Source organism: Miscanthus floridulus, chromosome 1 (assembly GCF_019320115.1).
Source record: "Miscanthus floridulus cultivar M001 chromosome 1, ASM1932011v1, whole genome shotgun sequence".
NCBI classification, from domain to species: Eukaryota; Viridiplantae; Streptophyta; class Magnoliopsida; order Poales; family Poaceae; genus Miscanthus; species Miscanthus floridulus.
In genome coordinates, this window is record NC_089580.1 from 192782296 (window position 1) to 192797714 (window position 15419).

General features: G+C 53.6%; 1 protein-coding gene across 1 annotated transcript; it reads right to left on the reverse strand.

Moving 5' to 3' along the window:
• Positions 1–2689: 2689 nt before the first annotated feature.
• Positions 2690–5926, reverse strand: LOC136507194 (probable 3-ketoacyl-CoA synthase 20). Its single transcript, XM_066501997.1, has 2 exons — positions 5015–5926; positions 2690–3658 (listed from the first exon to the last, which is right to left on the reverse strand). Exons 1-2 carry the CDS (start codon positions 5789–5791, stop codon positions 2822–2824), a joined length of 1614 nt encoding a protein of 537 aa, XP_066358094.1. The 5' UTR covers positions 5792–5926; the 3' UTR covers positions 2690–2821.
• Positions 5927–15419: the final 9493 nt, after the last annotated feature.

The window sequence follows — 15419 nt, forward strand, 5'->3', positions numbered from 1 at the left end:
AGGGAGAGTGCATGCACTCCCCGTAAGGCTCGGGGGCTACTGTCGGGTACCATAAAAAGGGGTACCCCGAGCATACACCAAAAGAGTCACTTAAATCCCATCAACAACAAAGCTAGAAGGTAAGCCATGGGTTCACCACAGGCCCCGACCAAGCCCACCGGCTCTCCGCCTCGCCTGAGGCCTCGCACAGGAGGTCTCGACACCCTGACGGAATCTCCGCCTCGCGCGAGGCCTCTCGCGAGGGGCCTCGGCAGAGAGCCCAATCTCCGTCTCGCCCGAGGCCTTGTGCGTCCAGCCTCGAGCAAGACAGCTATTCTCCGTATCGCTCGAGGCTGGCTTGTCGATAACCCTTCACTCCCGCCTCGACCGGTCTTCCCGACAGCCTGTCACGTCTTATTAATGTGTCAACCACTCCCGCAATCTCAGCCGGACGGCGGCTCGACACCACGGAGTGTCCGACGGGACAAGAAGTCGCATCAACACCATACCGGCTGAGACAGGGCGCGGCGAGGATTACCGACCACTGTATTCTGGCGCTGTACCCACGATCAACGCCCGCACTATGCCCCGCAATCCCCGCCCCGAAGACAACGCGGCATGGGAAGTCTGGCCCGGGTCATCATCGCCTCTGAACCAGCGTACCAGCACGACCGCTCCCTCCGAGCCTCGGCACCCTACGACAGGGCCTCGGCCATCTCGAGATTCACATCTGCCGAGACACCCACCACGGTTCTGCCTCACCACCAACCGGGCCTCGGCCTCGCGCGCAGTCAGTCCACAGCAACCTGCATGCTGGCCGCCGTGCCCGCTTCGAGGCAGCCCTAGAGCTCCCATGACGCACAGGATCGGATGTGACCAGCACGTCGCCCCAGCGCTTCAAGGACGGACCACTCCGACGACCACGCCGCCACAGGAACAGGCTACAGGGCTCGAACACGCCGCCTCCGTTCGCACGACGCCGTATAGTTAGCACATGTACTACCCCTGTCCTCCCTTCAACTATAAAAGGAAAGGACTTGGGCCATTTCTAAGGGGGGGATAGGGACTCACGAAGAACAACACCCTGTAACACGCACAGTTCCCTGCCGCCTGAGAGCAACGTCTCAAGCAGCCCACATCACTCCCCGCCGAGACCTGGGACTAGCTCCCTCTCTCACCTGGCTTATACCCCCCTACTACAAGCACTTCGGTGCAAGGAATACAAGATCGATATCTCAGACTGGACGTAGGGCACCAATTGCCTGAACCAGTATAAGCCTTGTGTCTCTTTGCATCACCATCCGGGATTGGGAACACACAGCACAGATTCACTAGTTGGTTGAGGATCCCCCGGTCCAAAACACCGACACCCATATACTCCCTCCGTCGCAAAATAACTGTCGTTCTTGCTTTTCGAGAAATAACTTTGATTAATTTTATATAAAAAGATATTAATATATATGATACACAATTAATATCATTAGATAGATCTTTAAATCTATTTTCATAATAAATTTATTTAGAAATACAAATATTGCACGTATTTTCTATAAAATCTAGTCAAACTTACGGCATACGTAAACCCAAAACGACAGGTAATTAGGGATGGAGGGAGTAGTCCCAAAAATATCTAGATTCATTCTAAAACAACAGTTTTTTTTAGGACAGGGGAGTACATATTTTTATTTAGAAATCGGATTCTGTACAATAACTAGACGCATGCTATTTATATAATCTATATATGAATATCGGTTGTTAGTTTTTTTTCGATCACACAAAAATTTGCGTGTTTTTTTTGTATTATAAGGGAGAATTGTTTGTTTACAGCACGCCCTTGAGGCGCTCCAGGAAGTCGAAATTGTTTTACAGCTTGGTATTGGCCCTCCCTAGAATAATATCGGTCATGAGTTTAAGTTATGGATGTTAAATCAATCAACACTATCATATCTAATTTCTGAAGCCTTCAAATACCTTTTTGCTAGGCGTCTCTATCTATATACACGCAGTTCAGTGCTGAAAGATGCTCCCAACGTCCCCCTTTCTTTCTCCCTCCCCCCCCCCCCCCCCCCCCCCCCCCCCCCTTCCGACCAGATGGAGTATACAATTTATTCTTGACACTGTCTATTGTCTGATGGTATTTTACTCTAACCTAGCCTATGTCACAGTGAGATCCCCTTTTATCTTTGTCAGATATGCTTGGCGGTTCCTCATAACACGCTGCTCCACTAGTTGAACCACGTCCAGATAGACGACCTCTTCTCTTTGCAGCGTGCAAGGATTCCAGCGGCATTATGGCAATGCCGGTTGCCGATGAACGAAGGGTGTGCTGCAGATACATGGCGTATCATTTGGCTAGTTTCATATGCAGCTTGTTCTCTATTGCGTCCTACTGTTCGTATGTACAAAGTCGGATTGCTCTGCACATCCTTCCTTCGAATATGTTCTGCGTAGGATAGCACATCCCTGATTTCCATCCGCCAACACACTCAACAGTCAACAATGCTCTCAAGTCCATTTACCCATGACGATTTACACACTATTAATTGTAATTCAAGTATAGGAGTACAAGATGAGAAATAATGCCCTGTGTATATATAATAAGGCTGCCCGGGCAGACGGCACTAGTACAAGCGCACGCACCCAGGCATATGTAGCATAATAAAAATGCAGAAGCAAGCGGCCTGTTCGCTGGGTCGTAAACGATCGTAAATTTTCAGCCAGAACAGTATTTTTCTCTCACATCAAACTAGTCAACAATAATAATCCACGATCATATACGATCGTTTCAGCTCCAGCCGAACAGGCTGAAGATTGGCGTAGCAGGTATCACGAGCAACGTTGGCTAGGCATGCTGGCCGTTGGTGGACGCTGCCTGCTGGTCGGAAGAGGCGAAGGGCGACACCTTGGGCACGTGCACCGGCAGGTCGTGGATGTCGTCGGCCCAGGGGTTATTGGTCTCCCGGCCGGCGTCGTCCACCGTCCGGAGCGCCCTCCAGACGGCGCTGTTGCACTTGAACCCTGACCCGAAGGCGATCTGCCAGACGCGGTCCCCCTTCTTGATCCGTCCCTTGGCCTCGCAGTAGGCGAGCTCGTACCAGAGCGAGCTGCTGGAGGTGTTGCCGAAGCGGTAGAGCGTCATCCGCGACGGCTCCATGTGCCAGGGGCTGAGCCCCAGGCTGCGCTCCAGCTCGTCCAGCACGCCGCGCCCGCCCGCGTGGATGCAGAAGTGCTCCAGCGCCAGCTTGAAGTCCGGCACATAGGGCTTCACCTTCACCTTCCCGCCGGCGACGCGGCGGAGCAGCGCGGCGGCCAGGAACCGGAGCTGCTCCGACAGCGGGAGGACCAGCGGGCCCAGCGTGGTGATGTTGGACCGCAGCGCGTCGCCGGCCACGGACATGAGGTTCTTGGAGAGCGAGACCCCGACGTTGCCCTCGCCGTCCTCCTCCTGCGTGACGCACGCGTAGCTCTCGTCGCTGGCGCCGCCCCGGTGCGTCCGCACCGTGTGCACCAGCCTGTACTTGGCCCGGGCCCGGTCGGCGCGGCGGTTGGAGAGCAGCACGGCGGCGGCGCCCATCCGGAACAGCGTGTTGGTCACCAGCATCGGGCGGTGGTTGCCCAGGTAGGCGTTCAGCGTGATGTTCTCCGTGCTCACCACCAGCGCGTACGTGTCCGGGTGCACCTGAAAGGCAACAACGACATCATTTTATCTTGTACTACTGCTGAGAGCCTGAGACTGAGAACAAAGCTGCTGCGGGAAGGCAGACACGTCACTGAACAGTGCCCGCGTGAGTGGGCTGGCCAGCCCCAGCCGCAGCAACCAGCCAGCCGAACACGTCAATCTACTGTGCCCAAAGGAAAGGTGCTATGAAGACAAATTTTATGGTGGATCTAATTAAACTAAGGCCCCCATTTTGGTGAAGCTCTAGCTCTACCATGCACTGTACTAAGGAGCTATTTTTTTATCTCTCCTCTTAAAATGAGCTAGAATACTGTAGGGCTATTATTTTTTGTTTCACCGATCTTGGTTCTTTTATGCACCCTAGGAAGGAGCTAGAGACGTTTGGGGCATCTTCCTAATTACTATAGGCTTAGTTAAAGTTAGAGAAACGTCTTCCTAATTACTATAAACTTGACTAAGGTTAGAGAAAGATTGATCGACTGATATCCCCAGGACCAAAGCATCTCTGCCTTTTAGAATGGAGATATGTACGACAGGTAATCGTCTAGTGAAAAATCAATGGACGGCCTCAAAGTATATTGACATATTTAAGAGCATGATGCAATGATAAGTGCTGGTTGAGGCCACAGAGGTTGCCAATGCAAACACTGTAGGCCATCCCAAAGAATGGCCTATATATGGTGTCGGCGCTAGCTAGCTTTTACAGTAATTTGCTCGTGTGCTCATAACTTGACACTAGGACTAGCCTGTTACTTGTTACTCCAGTATAGTCCTAGTATTATATATAAAAACAAACAGTGACAATAAAACCAAACCTGTCACTGGCCTGCTACAGTAAATGCCAGGATCGGCCTTCAGTCGAGCTATCCGATATGATCACTAGCTATGAACTATTTATATTTCACTCGAATTAATGATTCGTTTTGTGTGGCAGCTCGGTCACTAATCTTGCTCGGTCTGTGTAGCTAAATAGTTTGGCAAGAAATTTAAAAGACCAAGAAGAAGAAAGGGGCCTTGATGGTGTACTGGCTGGGACATGCATGCATGTAATCCTACCTACTTGAAGATTACCGTGATAAATAATGCCGTCATGCATGGTGATGGTGCTGTTCATCTTAATTGCTGGCAAGCATGTCAAGTGCTCGACCAATGGCATTCCTCCTTTAAGTCATGTTAGCTTGTTTATAAGCCAACAGTATTTTTCTCCCGCAACGAATCGACCAATAATATCTTTAGTCATATCTTTTGAGCCCAGCAAACAGGAGACCCATGCTAAGCTGACACGTACCAGAGGTATGAGGTCAGGTCAGGTCAGTCAGTGTGTACTGTAGCTACTACTACTAGGTAGGTAGGTACCTGAAGCAGGTGTTTGGCGAGGTCAATGGCGATGATGCCTGCGCTGCACCCCATGCCGCTGAGGTTGTGGGTCACGACGTTGTGCCGGAGGCCGTAGCGGTTGACGAGCAGCGACGTGAAGGACGGCGTGGGGCTGAAGAGGCTGGAGTTGACGATGACGACGCCGACGTCCGCCGCGCGCACGCCGGTGGTGCGCAGGAGGTCGTCGACGACGCCGAAGACGACGGCCTCGGACTCCTCCCTGGCGGCGCGGAGGCTCATGTCGACGGGGACGGCGAGGATGGAGGCCGGGAAGTGGGTGGCGTCCCCGACGCCCGCGCGCTCCAGCATCCGCGTCTGGAACGCCACGCTCTCGTCCGTGAACCGCCCCGCCAGCGCGAAGTGGCGGACGGACTCGGCGCGGGTGGCCCGGTGCGCGGGGCCCGGCCTGTACGCCGCCAGGTCCACCAGGTACACGGGCCGCGGGCGCGACGCCACGTACACGCACGCGCACGACGCCACCCCCGCCAGCGCCGCGGCCACGAGGCCCGCGTCGGCGCGAGCGCGCGCCGCCGCCTCGCGCAGGAGGGTCCCGGCGGCCGCGAGTGGCGGCAGCGGCACGGACGACGGCGGCACGAGCTGGGCCGCGGCCACCACGAGCGTGACGGCGAGGAGGTGCGGCAGGCGGCTGACGAGGCGGTGGTACAGCAGCCTCGCGTGGTTCAGCGCCGCCTGCCGCACCGTCCGGAACAGCTCCCGGTCCATGGCGATGGAGGACCGATGCTGCTGGTTCGCCATGGGGATTAATGCTAGCGTAGCTAGCTAGGAGTAGCTCTAAGCTCAGATGTGCACGTGTTGCTGCTTGGGGGGCTCTTGTTGATCGATCGAGACCACCACGTACGTGCTCGTGCTGTTACTGTTAGAGAACGAAGCTGCTAGCCAGTGTGAGCACTGAGCAAGTTAAGGCGTGGGGAGTCCCGGCGCAGCACGGCGGATTTATAGGCGCGGGATGGAGAAGACGTGTGCGAGTAATGGCGCGAAGAAGAAGCTGCTGCTAGTGCTACAGCTAGCTGTTGCGGAGGTAGCGGTTAATGGGCGCCCCATGGCATGTCGTTCCATGCTGACGACCTGACCTGGGGTCGGGCGGGAGGGTTCACCGAATTGGCAGGCCCATCGCCAGGGAATTTTTTTAGTTTTTACATATTTTTTAAACTAATTATAAAACTGACACTGTTTAATTTTTTTTTCACATCTAACACTTTTGATCGCGCCCATTCGTACGATGCGGTGAATTAAAGCTATCGTGCCATGCATGGGGGTGCAGCGAGGCTGCCAACGTGGCAGCGACTAGGGTCGCTGACCGGTGACGTGGCCAGCTCTGCGCGTCGCCGATCAGGGCGCGCCGGGCCTGCCGCGCCACGCATCACGGCGCATCAGGCCCTTGTACAGGCCGAGCCTCTCTCTCTCACGTGACCCATTAGAAGCACAGCCACCGCCGCGCCACGCCACCGCCCTGTCCGCCTCCCACGCACGCCGGCAGCCTGCCGCGCCCGCCGGCCGCCCACCGCGCCTCTCGCCCACGCACGTCGGAGCGCCACGCCCGCCGGCCGACCGCCGCGCCCTCCGGCCACGCACGACGGCCGCCCGCCACGCCACGGACGCCCGCCGCGCCCGCCACCACCCTCACTGCCGCGCCCGCCATTGCCGCCGCCGCCCTCACTATCGCGTCGCCGCTGTACACCGCTTCCAACTATCGCATGCCCCTCTCTCTATCCCGTGTCCACCCGCCACCGCCGCCGAGGCCGGCGCCCGTGCCTCCCCCGCGACCACCCGCCTCACGACACGGTCTAGCGTGTCGCCGCCGCGAGGACGAGCGCACGCTGCTGCCACGAGGACGACAGCACGCTGCTGTCGCGAGGTACTCCCCTAGTGTATTTATTGATTGAATCAACATTGTTAGTATAGCAAGTTAGTACAATAAGTAAAGTTAGTATAGTTAGTAAAGTATAGTTAGTAAAGTTAGTTAGTTTAGTTAGTATAGGCAGTATAGTAAGTTAGTATAGTTAGTAAAGTTAGTTAGTACAGTTAGTGAGTCTAGTTAGTTATTGTATTTAGGATAATTAGTTATTGTAGTTAGTCTTGTATAGATGTTAATATTAGATTAGTTAGTATAGTTATAGTTAGAATATGTATTAATATTTTTATGGACAGTACATACGACGATTTTGATGACTTGATGAAGTTTCTTAAAATGCTTTTGTAGATGGATTGTTGTGTTAGAGTTTTTTACGGAGGAAGTGTTAGGAGAGAAGATGGTATGTTTGAGGATATAGAAGAAGAATTGGAATGGTTCGATGAACCTCCTAGCTTCAACGACCTTTGTGTCCGTTTGAATACAAAGTTTTACGGTGATTTCACACTGAAAGGGAGGTTTGATACTGGGAAGACTAGGGCACACTATGTCCTGATGCCCTTGCGCGACCCTGCTCACTGGTCCCGCTACACTAGGGTGGTCTAAGGTTCCAATGTGCCCATGGCGGAGGTGGTGGTGGAGAATGGGTATAGGATGCAGGGTGTCCTGGACGGGCCGTCCATTGATGGTGTTGGAGGCAATGAGCAAGAATTGGGGGGTTGAAGGGGAAGCAACTCAGGGTAACATGGATTTAGACGGTCAGTTGACGCAAGAGCAGTTTCATTCAAGTCAAGTAGGTTGTATAAGCAATGACTTCGATGTGAACGAGTTCAAACTGGAAGAGGAGGAGCAGGAGGAGGAGGACATGATCGGTGATGTAGTTAGCAGTGATTCGGACGATTCAGATCATGACTAGGGACATAGACATGCTATGCCCACACCGGTTGATGCCATGCCAATACCTATTCATGGTATGCCATTACCAGTACCAACTAAGGTTTTGTATGCTATCCAGGCTCATATTAGACTAGTCACATATTTGTCAGCAGATGATACCCCCTATGATTCATGGGGCAGAATTAGCGAAGCGCAGCAGTATGTTCCACCACCACCTTACACAACGACTGAGCTTGAGCAACTAAGGTCGATGAACATACCTTTCAGGGACGTCAGCATGACGGATATGGCAGTTTGTGACACCGGTCTCCAGATGTGTAGAAAATCATTGTATGACCATGAGAAAGAAATCCTTAGAAAGGGGATGATATTCAATACAATGTCAGAGATGAAGCTCTTCCTTTAGGACTATGCTGTGTATCACCATAGGCCGTACATCGTCACTCATTCAGACCCAGAGTTGAGGTACCATGTGATATGCAAAAACGGTTGTATGTGGAGGTTAAATGCACGAAAGAGACTGAGAGATGGCAAGTGGAGGATAAGTAAAGTTGTAGAACCCCACACTTGCCTAACAAATAGGAGGAAGGAAAATCATCAGCACCTCACTGCACGTTACCTTGCCCGACGTATATTGGGGCTCGTCGATGATAATAACGGCATTTTGGTGTCTTCTTTACAACAGTCCATATCTGGATTCGTTAAGTATGATGTGAAGTATGGAAAGGCTTGGCATGCTAAGCAAATTGTCCTGGCGATTTGTTGGGGTAGTTGGAAGGAAACGTACAATAGGGTGCCCTGTATCTTATGTGCAATGCATTACTACAACCCTGGCTTGAAATGGTTTGTGGACACCGAAGGGATGTATTTTTGGGACCCATTGAGGCATGTCCTCTATCGTGTGTTCTGGTCGTTCGCGCAAACGAAACATGCATTCCAGTTTTGTCGGTCAGTCGTACTTGTTGATGGCACTTTCCTAACAGGAAAGTATAGGGGCACCTTGATGATGGTTGATGTTGTTGATCCTGAGGACCAGATAGTACCCATGGCTTTTGCTTTGGCAGAGGGAGAGAACAATGAATCATGGTCATGGTTCATGTGGCTTCTACGTGTCAAGTACTTGGTCCATCTCGCACTATATGTTTGATCTTGGACTGTCACCCAGGGCTTCTTAATGCTACAGCTAAGCATATAGATGGGTTCCCGCCTCTAGTGCATAGATGGTGCATGAGACACTTTGCCGCTAATTTCTGGTGATGTCAGAGGAAGAATGAGGTATGTGACAAGGTAAAGGCTCTATGTTGTGTATGTATAGAGCACCAGTTCAAGGAGACAAAGAGAGAACTAGACAAGATGTTAAATGAAGCGAGAAATGCCTGGTTAGAGGTGCAGATGGAACAGAAGGCTCAGTGGACGTTAGCATATGACGAGAGGGGTTTCAATGACCACTAACTCCTCGGAGTCTTTCAATCGTGTATTCACCAAAGTTCGATTGTTGCCTGTATCTGGAATTGTTGAGTTGTCCTTTCATAAGTGTAACAACCCGGGTTTTTGGAGAAGCCAAAAATATGAACTTTTTAAAATTTTTTCTGCAATTGAGTGAAGCATGTAGATGCTAGGCAAACTAAGAACAATATATAAATAAATTGTTGCATGCATATAGAATTACTTGTAGGAGTTTGCCAGAGTTCTTTTGTTGGTTTAGTGTTTTGTGTTGGAGAGCACAAGTCCATAGCAAATCCTTTTGATCCCTATTAGAATATCTTATGAAATCCCTTTTCATCTCTCATGAACCCTTGACATGGACCCCACTACCCCTAGTTGACCTCTAGTGGACCCCACTAGGAGCTGTAATGTTGGCAACACGTGTATACCAACCTAGAGCCCTCGGAAGTAAATATAATGAAGCAAGAATGGAAAAGGAATTAGAAAAGGGGGGAGGAAAACAGGAAAGCCATTTCGGCCCAAGGTGCCAAGCTAGCCCAGCTCTACAACCTGCCGGCCTGCTCGCGCGCGCAGCCCAGCCTGGCCCAGCTAGCAACGCGGCCCAGCTCGCGCCCGCGCTCGCCCGCAGCCCGCATGCGCGCGTACACAGCCCAGCAAGCCACGAGGCCTAGCCTGGCCTCCTGCCTTTGGCCCATGCGGACAGCAGCAGCATGCCCGGCCGGCCTCCCAGCCGAAAGCCCAGCAAGCCGTCGCCCTCGTCCTTCCTCCCGCCGCTGACGAATGGAGCCCAACCGTCATCACCCTCTCACGACGTCGCTGGCAGGTGGGCCAGCCAAACCCACCTGTCATCCCCTTCATCGCCCCCTTCCTCTGCTTTTCGGACAAAGCAGAGCACCGGCACCGAGCAGAGGCCGCCCGCGCGCATCCGAGGCCAGGGCTGCATCCCGACCATCCCTATTCACACCACCAACCCCGCATGCCCTGAGGCGAGCCACGTCCATGGTCCGGAGCTCGCCAGCGCCCCTGCACCCGTGTTCCAACCGCGCCCCGGACCAACGCGACCAAGGCCCGACGCTCCTCTTCACGAACCTTCCAAGCCGCTACCTGCTCTAGCCTCTGGATGACCGCCACGTGCGCCGACCGTCCCATCAAGCGGCGCGTACACCGGCGACCCCTCACGGAACCCTAGCCTGCGGGCTATAAGAACCCCCGGCCAAGGTCTCGCCCTCACCATCACCCTTCCCAGCCACCGCAAACGCTCCCTCCCATCTCTGCCTCACCTTCCTCACCTCGCCGCAGCAGATGCACAGCCATGGCTTGAAGCCGGGCCAGCCTACTCGGCGAGCCACCTCCCCACCGACGCCACGCCATCCTACCCCGACGCCCTGCCTTCGCCTCGCCACGGCACGGAGCCGCGGTCACGACCAGGCATCCAAGCCGTCTGAGCAACCTCAAGGGGCACCCTTGTTCTGGGAGCAGAGAGCCGACGCACAGGATCGACACCGCCATGATGCGCATGACGCCAACCCTCCACGCGGCCACGACCACTAGCCACCTGACCGTCTTCCCGGCGTTGTTCGAGCCAACCGGAGACTGCCGTCCACGACGAGCTTGGGACACCGCAGCGACTCCGCCCGACGCCCCGCACTGTGTTGAGCCATCCCTGTGGCACCTCGACATGGCAGCGGTATCCTTCTTCTACGAGCCCTACTATAAGCTTCGAACTTGCCCAAGCCTTCGCCTTTTTGCCATCCCTGCCTCGCCGGAGCCGCCTGCGCCACCACGCCGGCAGCTACGACCACCTCGGCCCTGCGTTGTCCTCTACGTCGTCCGTGGCCGCATCTTCGCGGGCGCGTCCGCGACAACCACCGTAGGCCGAGCCAGAGGACCTCGTCGACGTCCACTCCATGCCTCTCCACGCCGATGCCGTCTGCGACGACATGCTCCGCTCTGAGCTGCACTGGCGCTGGCAGCCCATCTCCATGACCACGAGCCCCCTGGACACGCGCACACACGCACCTATGCACACGGCCAAGGCCTTGCCTTGTCGGGCCGAGGACACCCGGGGACACAGCCGCCACCATGTCCTGCCCACACACGGTCGCCGTGACCGGAGCCACCCACAGCACCATCCCGTTCAGGCTGATGACCCCTCCATGTGTCCGGCCTTCGTGCCGTGGATTTTCTACAGGGACCTCGTCAGCCACCCACCGGAGTACTCACTGCCCGTAGCCACCGCGCTAGTGCACCGACCGTCTGAAGCCAGACAGCGGCCTTTAGCCTACCGGAGCCCTGCCGTGGACGAACAGAGGAGGTGAAAGGAGGAGCAGAGCCGTCTAGACTTGTTCCACCGTGAGCTAGGAGGAGAAAAGGAGGGTGGACACAGTCCACCATGGACCCAATGTGCGGTCCATGGACCCACACCACCCAGACCACCGTGAGCCGCCCCCACACCTACAGCCTGGAACCAGGCCCGATAGGAGCACGAAACCACCACGTGGTTGGCCTCCCCGCGCGACACGTGGCGGGCTGAGCCCGGCCCAAATCCAGCCCGGTCTATATTGGCCTTGGCCTAGATCGGCTGCGCAGATGGAGCCTGCGACCATGCCCAATCCGCCCTTCAGGCCTTTCCTTTCAGGCCTGAGTCCCATCTGATGGTGAACAAGCTCACGCAGCCCCTTCAGCAGCCTTTGCCTCGGCCTTTAGGCCCTATTAGATCCACCGACCACATTGGCAACCTTTCCGACCACATCGGCAAAGCTCTCCGACCACCTTGGCCAGCCTTCCGACCACCTCCGCGATCTCACCGACCACCTCGGTGACATCTCCGACCACCGACGAAAGCCCCTTCCTGCTCATTCTTATACTTGTTCGTCCACTTAACAATACATGATCTTGATCTATCTACACCATGCCCTTGTGCAGGTCGGCCTATCCCCAACTATTGAATGTGCTACTCCTCAGTCGTGTCGAGTTGTTGCGTCTTTGGTCGTGTTTGGTTCTTATCGCTGATTGTTGGTGTTGTTGCCTGTGTGCCGAGCCTTCGAGCCGGCTGAGGGATCATACCTCGTTCGGACGTTATGATCACGGGATCCGCCTCGCCATGACCGTGATGCCGAGTGTAACTCGACCCGTCGCTTTTTAGTTGGCTTCATAGTACCACGAGTGTTAGCTCCTGCCTTCGGCCCTAGAACATGGTCGTGATGGATTCGATGTCGATACTAACATCGATGCGGATATCACCCGCACGCCTTGAGCCCTCCATGACCAAGTTCTGTGGGAGATAACCTGGGAGTAAACAATCGTAGAACGATGGATGCCAACTCGTTGGCATAGCTTGTGGCCGTGAGTTCACCTCGCCATGACCATGGAGCTACGCCTCTCCTTCGCTTTTAGTTGCTTCTTCGTGCTCAAGACCTTGTATGCTTGTACCCCGTTTGACCATCACGTTTCTCCGATTCTCGCGGTGACAACCGCACCGTTTCGAATCCGAGAGGTATCTTAGTGCCAGTGCACCCAGGTCGGGTACCCTACGAGTGGTCTACGCACTTGGTGTTTGTCGCTCGTTCCGATGCCCTGTCTTCTGTTGTGGCGTGTGTGCCGGAAGGAGTAGACCTCCGTTTTATACTATTATTGCCCTATTAGCCCGCTCTGTTCGATCCCGCCTTGTCCATGGCGATTGGATCAAAGACCGGACTATCTCTTTTAGCTAGCGAAGCTATAGTCTATGTCGTACCTCGGACCCATGCTTGTCGACCCGATCGACCATCTAGAACCATCTTTCCCGAAGATGTGTCTGAGAACATGACATGGATGTGCCTAGCTAACCCTCGCTTCTTTTGTTTTGCTGAGCAACTCTCTTCTCGGCTCCCGATGTTATTATTTCGTGAGGATCGAGAGAACCCATTGCTGTCCAATCTCTTTGCGCTACCGCTTTCTACCATAACGGGCGAGCCGAAGTACATTGGAGCCAAGTCACAATAGTGTTATCGCTCTTGTTTGCTACTCGTGTCCAATTGAGACTTGCGGGATAAGGCTATAAGAGCCGAACCCCGTCGTTCTTCTTTCTTGGGGCTCGACTTCCAATCCCCGTCAAGTCAATGACACCAGATCGAAAGAACGTGAGCCGTGATGTTTACTATGAATGAGCTCTGGCTTAAACCATTTATCGTAAAGCCGTACTGGCTTGGCCATGGCATAAGCTTGTGCATAAGCAAACCATCACTTGTGTTTATTAGCCCAAGGAAATCGGACAACCGCCGAGAGGGCTAAGCTGTGAATCTTTTAGTGGGCCGTTGGTATTATTGGGTCACCCTGTGTCTCGTCGTCTTTTCGAGTGTTGTGTGTTCTCTAGCTTTGCATGTCGCTTCGCGAAGTAGCTAGCGATCGGATCAAGAGAACGAGAACGACGACAAGGACTGTGGACTAGAGTCGACTCAAGAGGAGACGACCCCGCTGATTGAACACCAACAGATGGAGAATTGTACCACTACTACCTCTACATCGCAGGTGTCATGGCAGCACCCTCTTTTAGAGAATCCTATTAGACATTGCATAATATCTAGATCTGCTAGCGCTTTATATTAGATCATTTGCTAGTACTTTGATGCATGCTACTACCTGAGCCCTTATTACCCTGATGCAACCCACTTTACTATGTCACCCTGCTTTGCGCATTCGCTCACTTATATATGCTTATTACCTGCTTGCTTGCATATTACACCACTATACTTATTATTAACTCCACTCCGCATTATATCTGGGATGTGATGCTGGTGGTGAACCCTGGGGATGGTTTGGCTATGGGTGCCGGACTTGGTGGTGTGTGAGCATGCTGTGTGTGTCTTGGGTGCGTGGAGAGTGAGGGTTGTGTCGACCGAGCTAGAATAATGACGAGCCTAGGGCGAGTCTTGCCATGTGGTGCTACCTGGGCACTTGGATAGGGAATACCTGTGGCGGGTAAATAGTAATTGGAGGTGGCCTTGGGTGTGAACCTCGGAGAGGTGGAGCCCGGGGTAGAGGTGCTGTGGTGGCACGGTAATTGGAAACCCTGATGAAGACATTCTGGCTTGGTCAATCCCTAAGGACTTACTAGTACTCAGACTCACCGGGAATCCTTTACATCCCACTCGCCCTATATGGTGCGGGACGGTCGGACTACTTGGTAGAACAATGCCACTACTGCTAGGCGAACGTGTGCAAGGAGGTACGGGGTGCGCGGTTGCCCCCACACCCTTCCGAGACTTTAGGAGGCCTTGTGGACATGGCTCTTGACATCCGAAGGGCCCCGGCTCTGTCTACGACTCACAGTATCAGCCAACCCAGACTAGACTTGGGATGTACCAGGGCTGAGAAGTAGGGTGGCATCGTTCTAGGCTAGCAAGCGGCCAGAATCTGCCTAGACGGGGGACCGTCGAGGATGGCTATCTTGTGGGTATGTAAAACCTCTGCAGAGTGTATGGTTGATCGATCAATACATATGCCGACTTGTCGGCTATGGACCTTTCCTGGGTTTCGCTTAAACTAGATAGGAGATGAGTCCTTCTTTCTCCCTCCAGGGTTTGGGGTATTTTCCGGCCGTGAGCCAGGGGCTGCGGGCCGTTGAGACAAGTGCCGAGAGGGAGTCGGCCTGTCGACCAGAGTGTGTGAGATGAGATGTGGTGATGGTGGAGTGGTTATGGTTGGGATGGGTTGGTGGGTGGATATGGATGGATGTGGATGTGTGTGGCCGGGAATGTGTTAAAAACTGGATATTATTATTACAATACTACTGTTACCTACTTCTCATGCGCTAAGGATGCAAACCACAGCCAAATGTTAGGATCGCCAGATCCCCTGTTTTATCTTTTCCACTAAAGCTCATCGGTGCTGACCATGGCCTGCACACCTCTGGCGGTGTGTAGATTTTCCTGCTTCTCAGAGATGCTGACTTTAGAAGGATTAGGAGGTCTCGTGCCTACGCTCAAGTTTGGTTCGGAGATGGAATCTACGCTGCACTACGCCAACTCTAATGATGACCCGTGAAGGAGGAGCCTTCACTCGACAGTCTTCCGCTAGATTAACTCTGTAATAGGTGTGTTCTCCAGTGATGTAATATCTTGCATTCTTGTAATCTTACGATGTATGACTGTGATATCGACTGATATAAGATAATATGATGGAATAAACTAT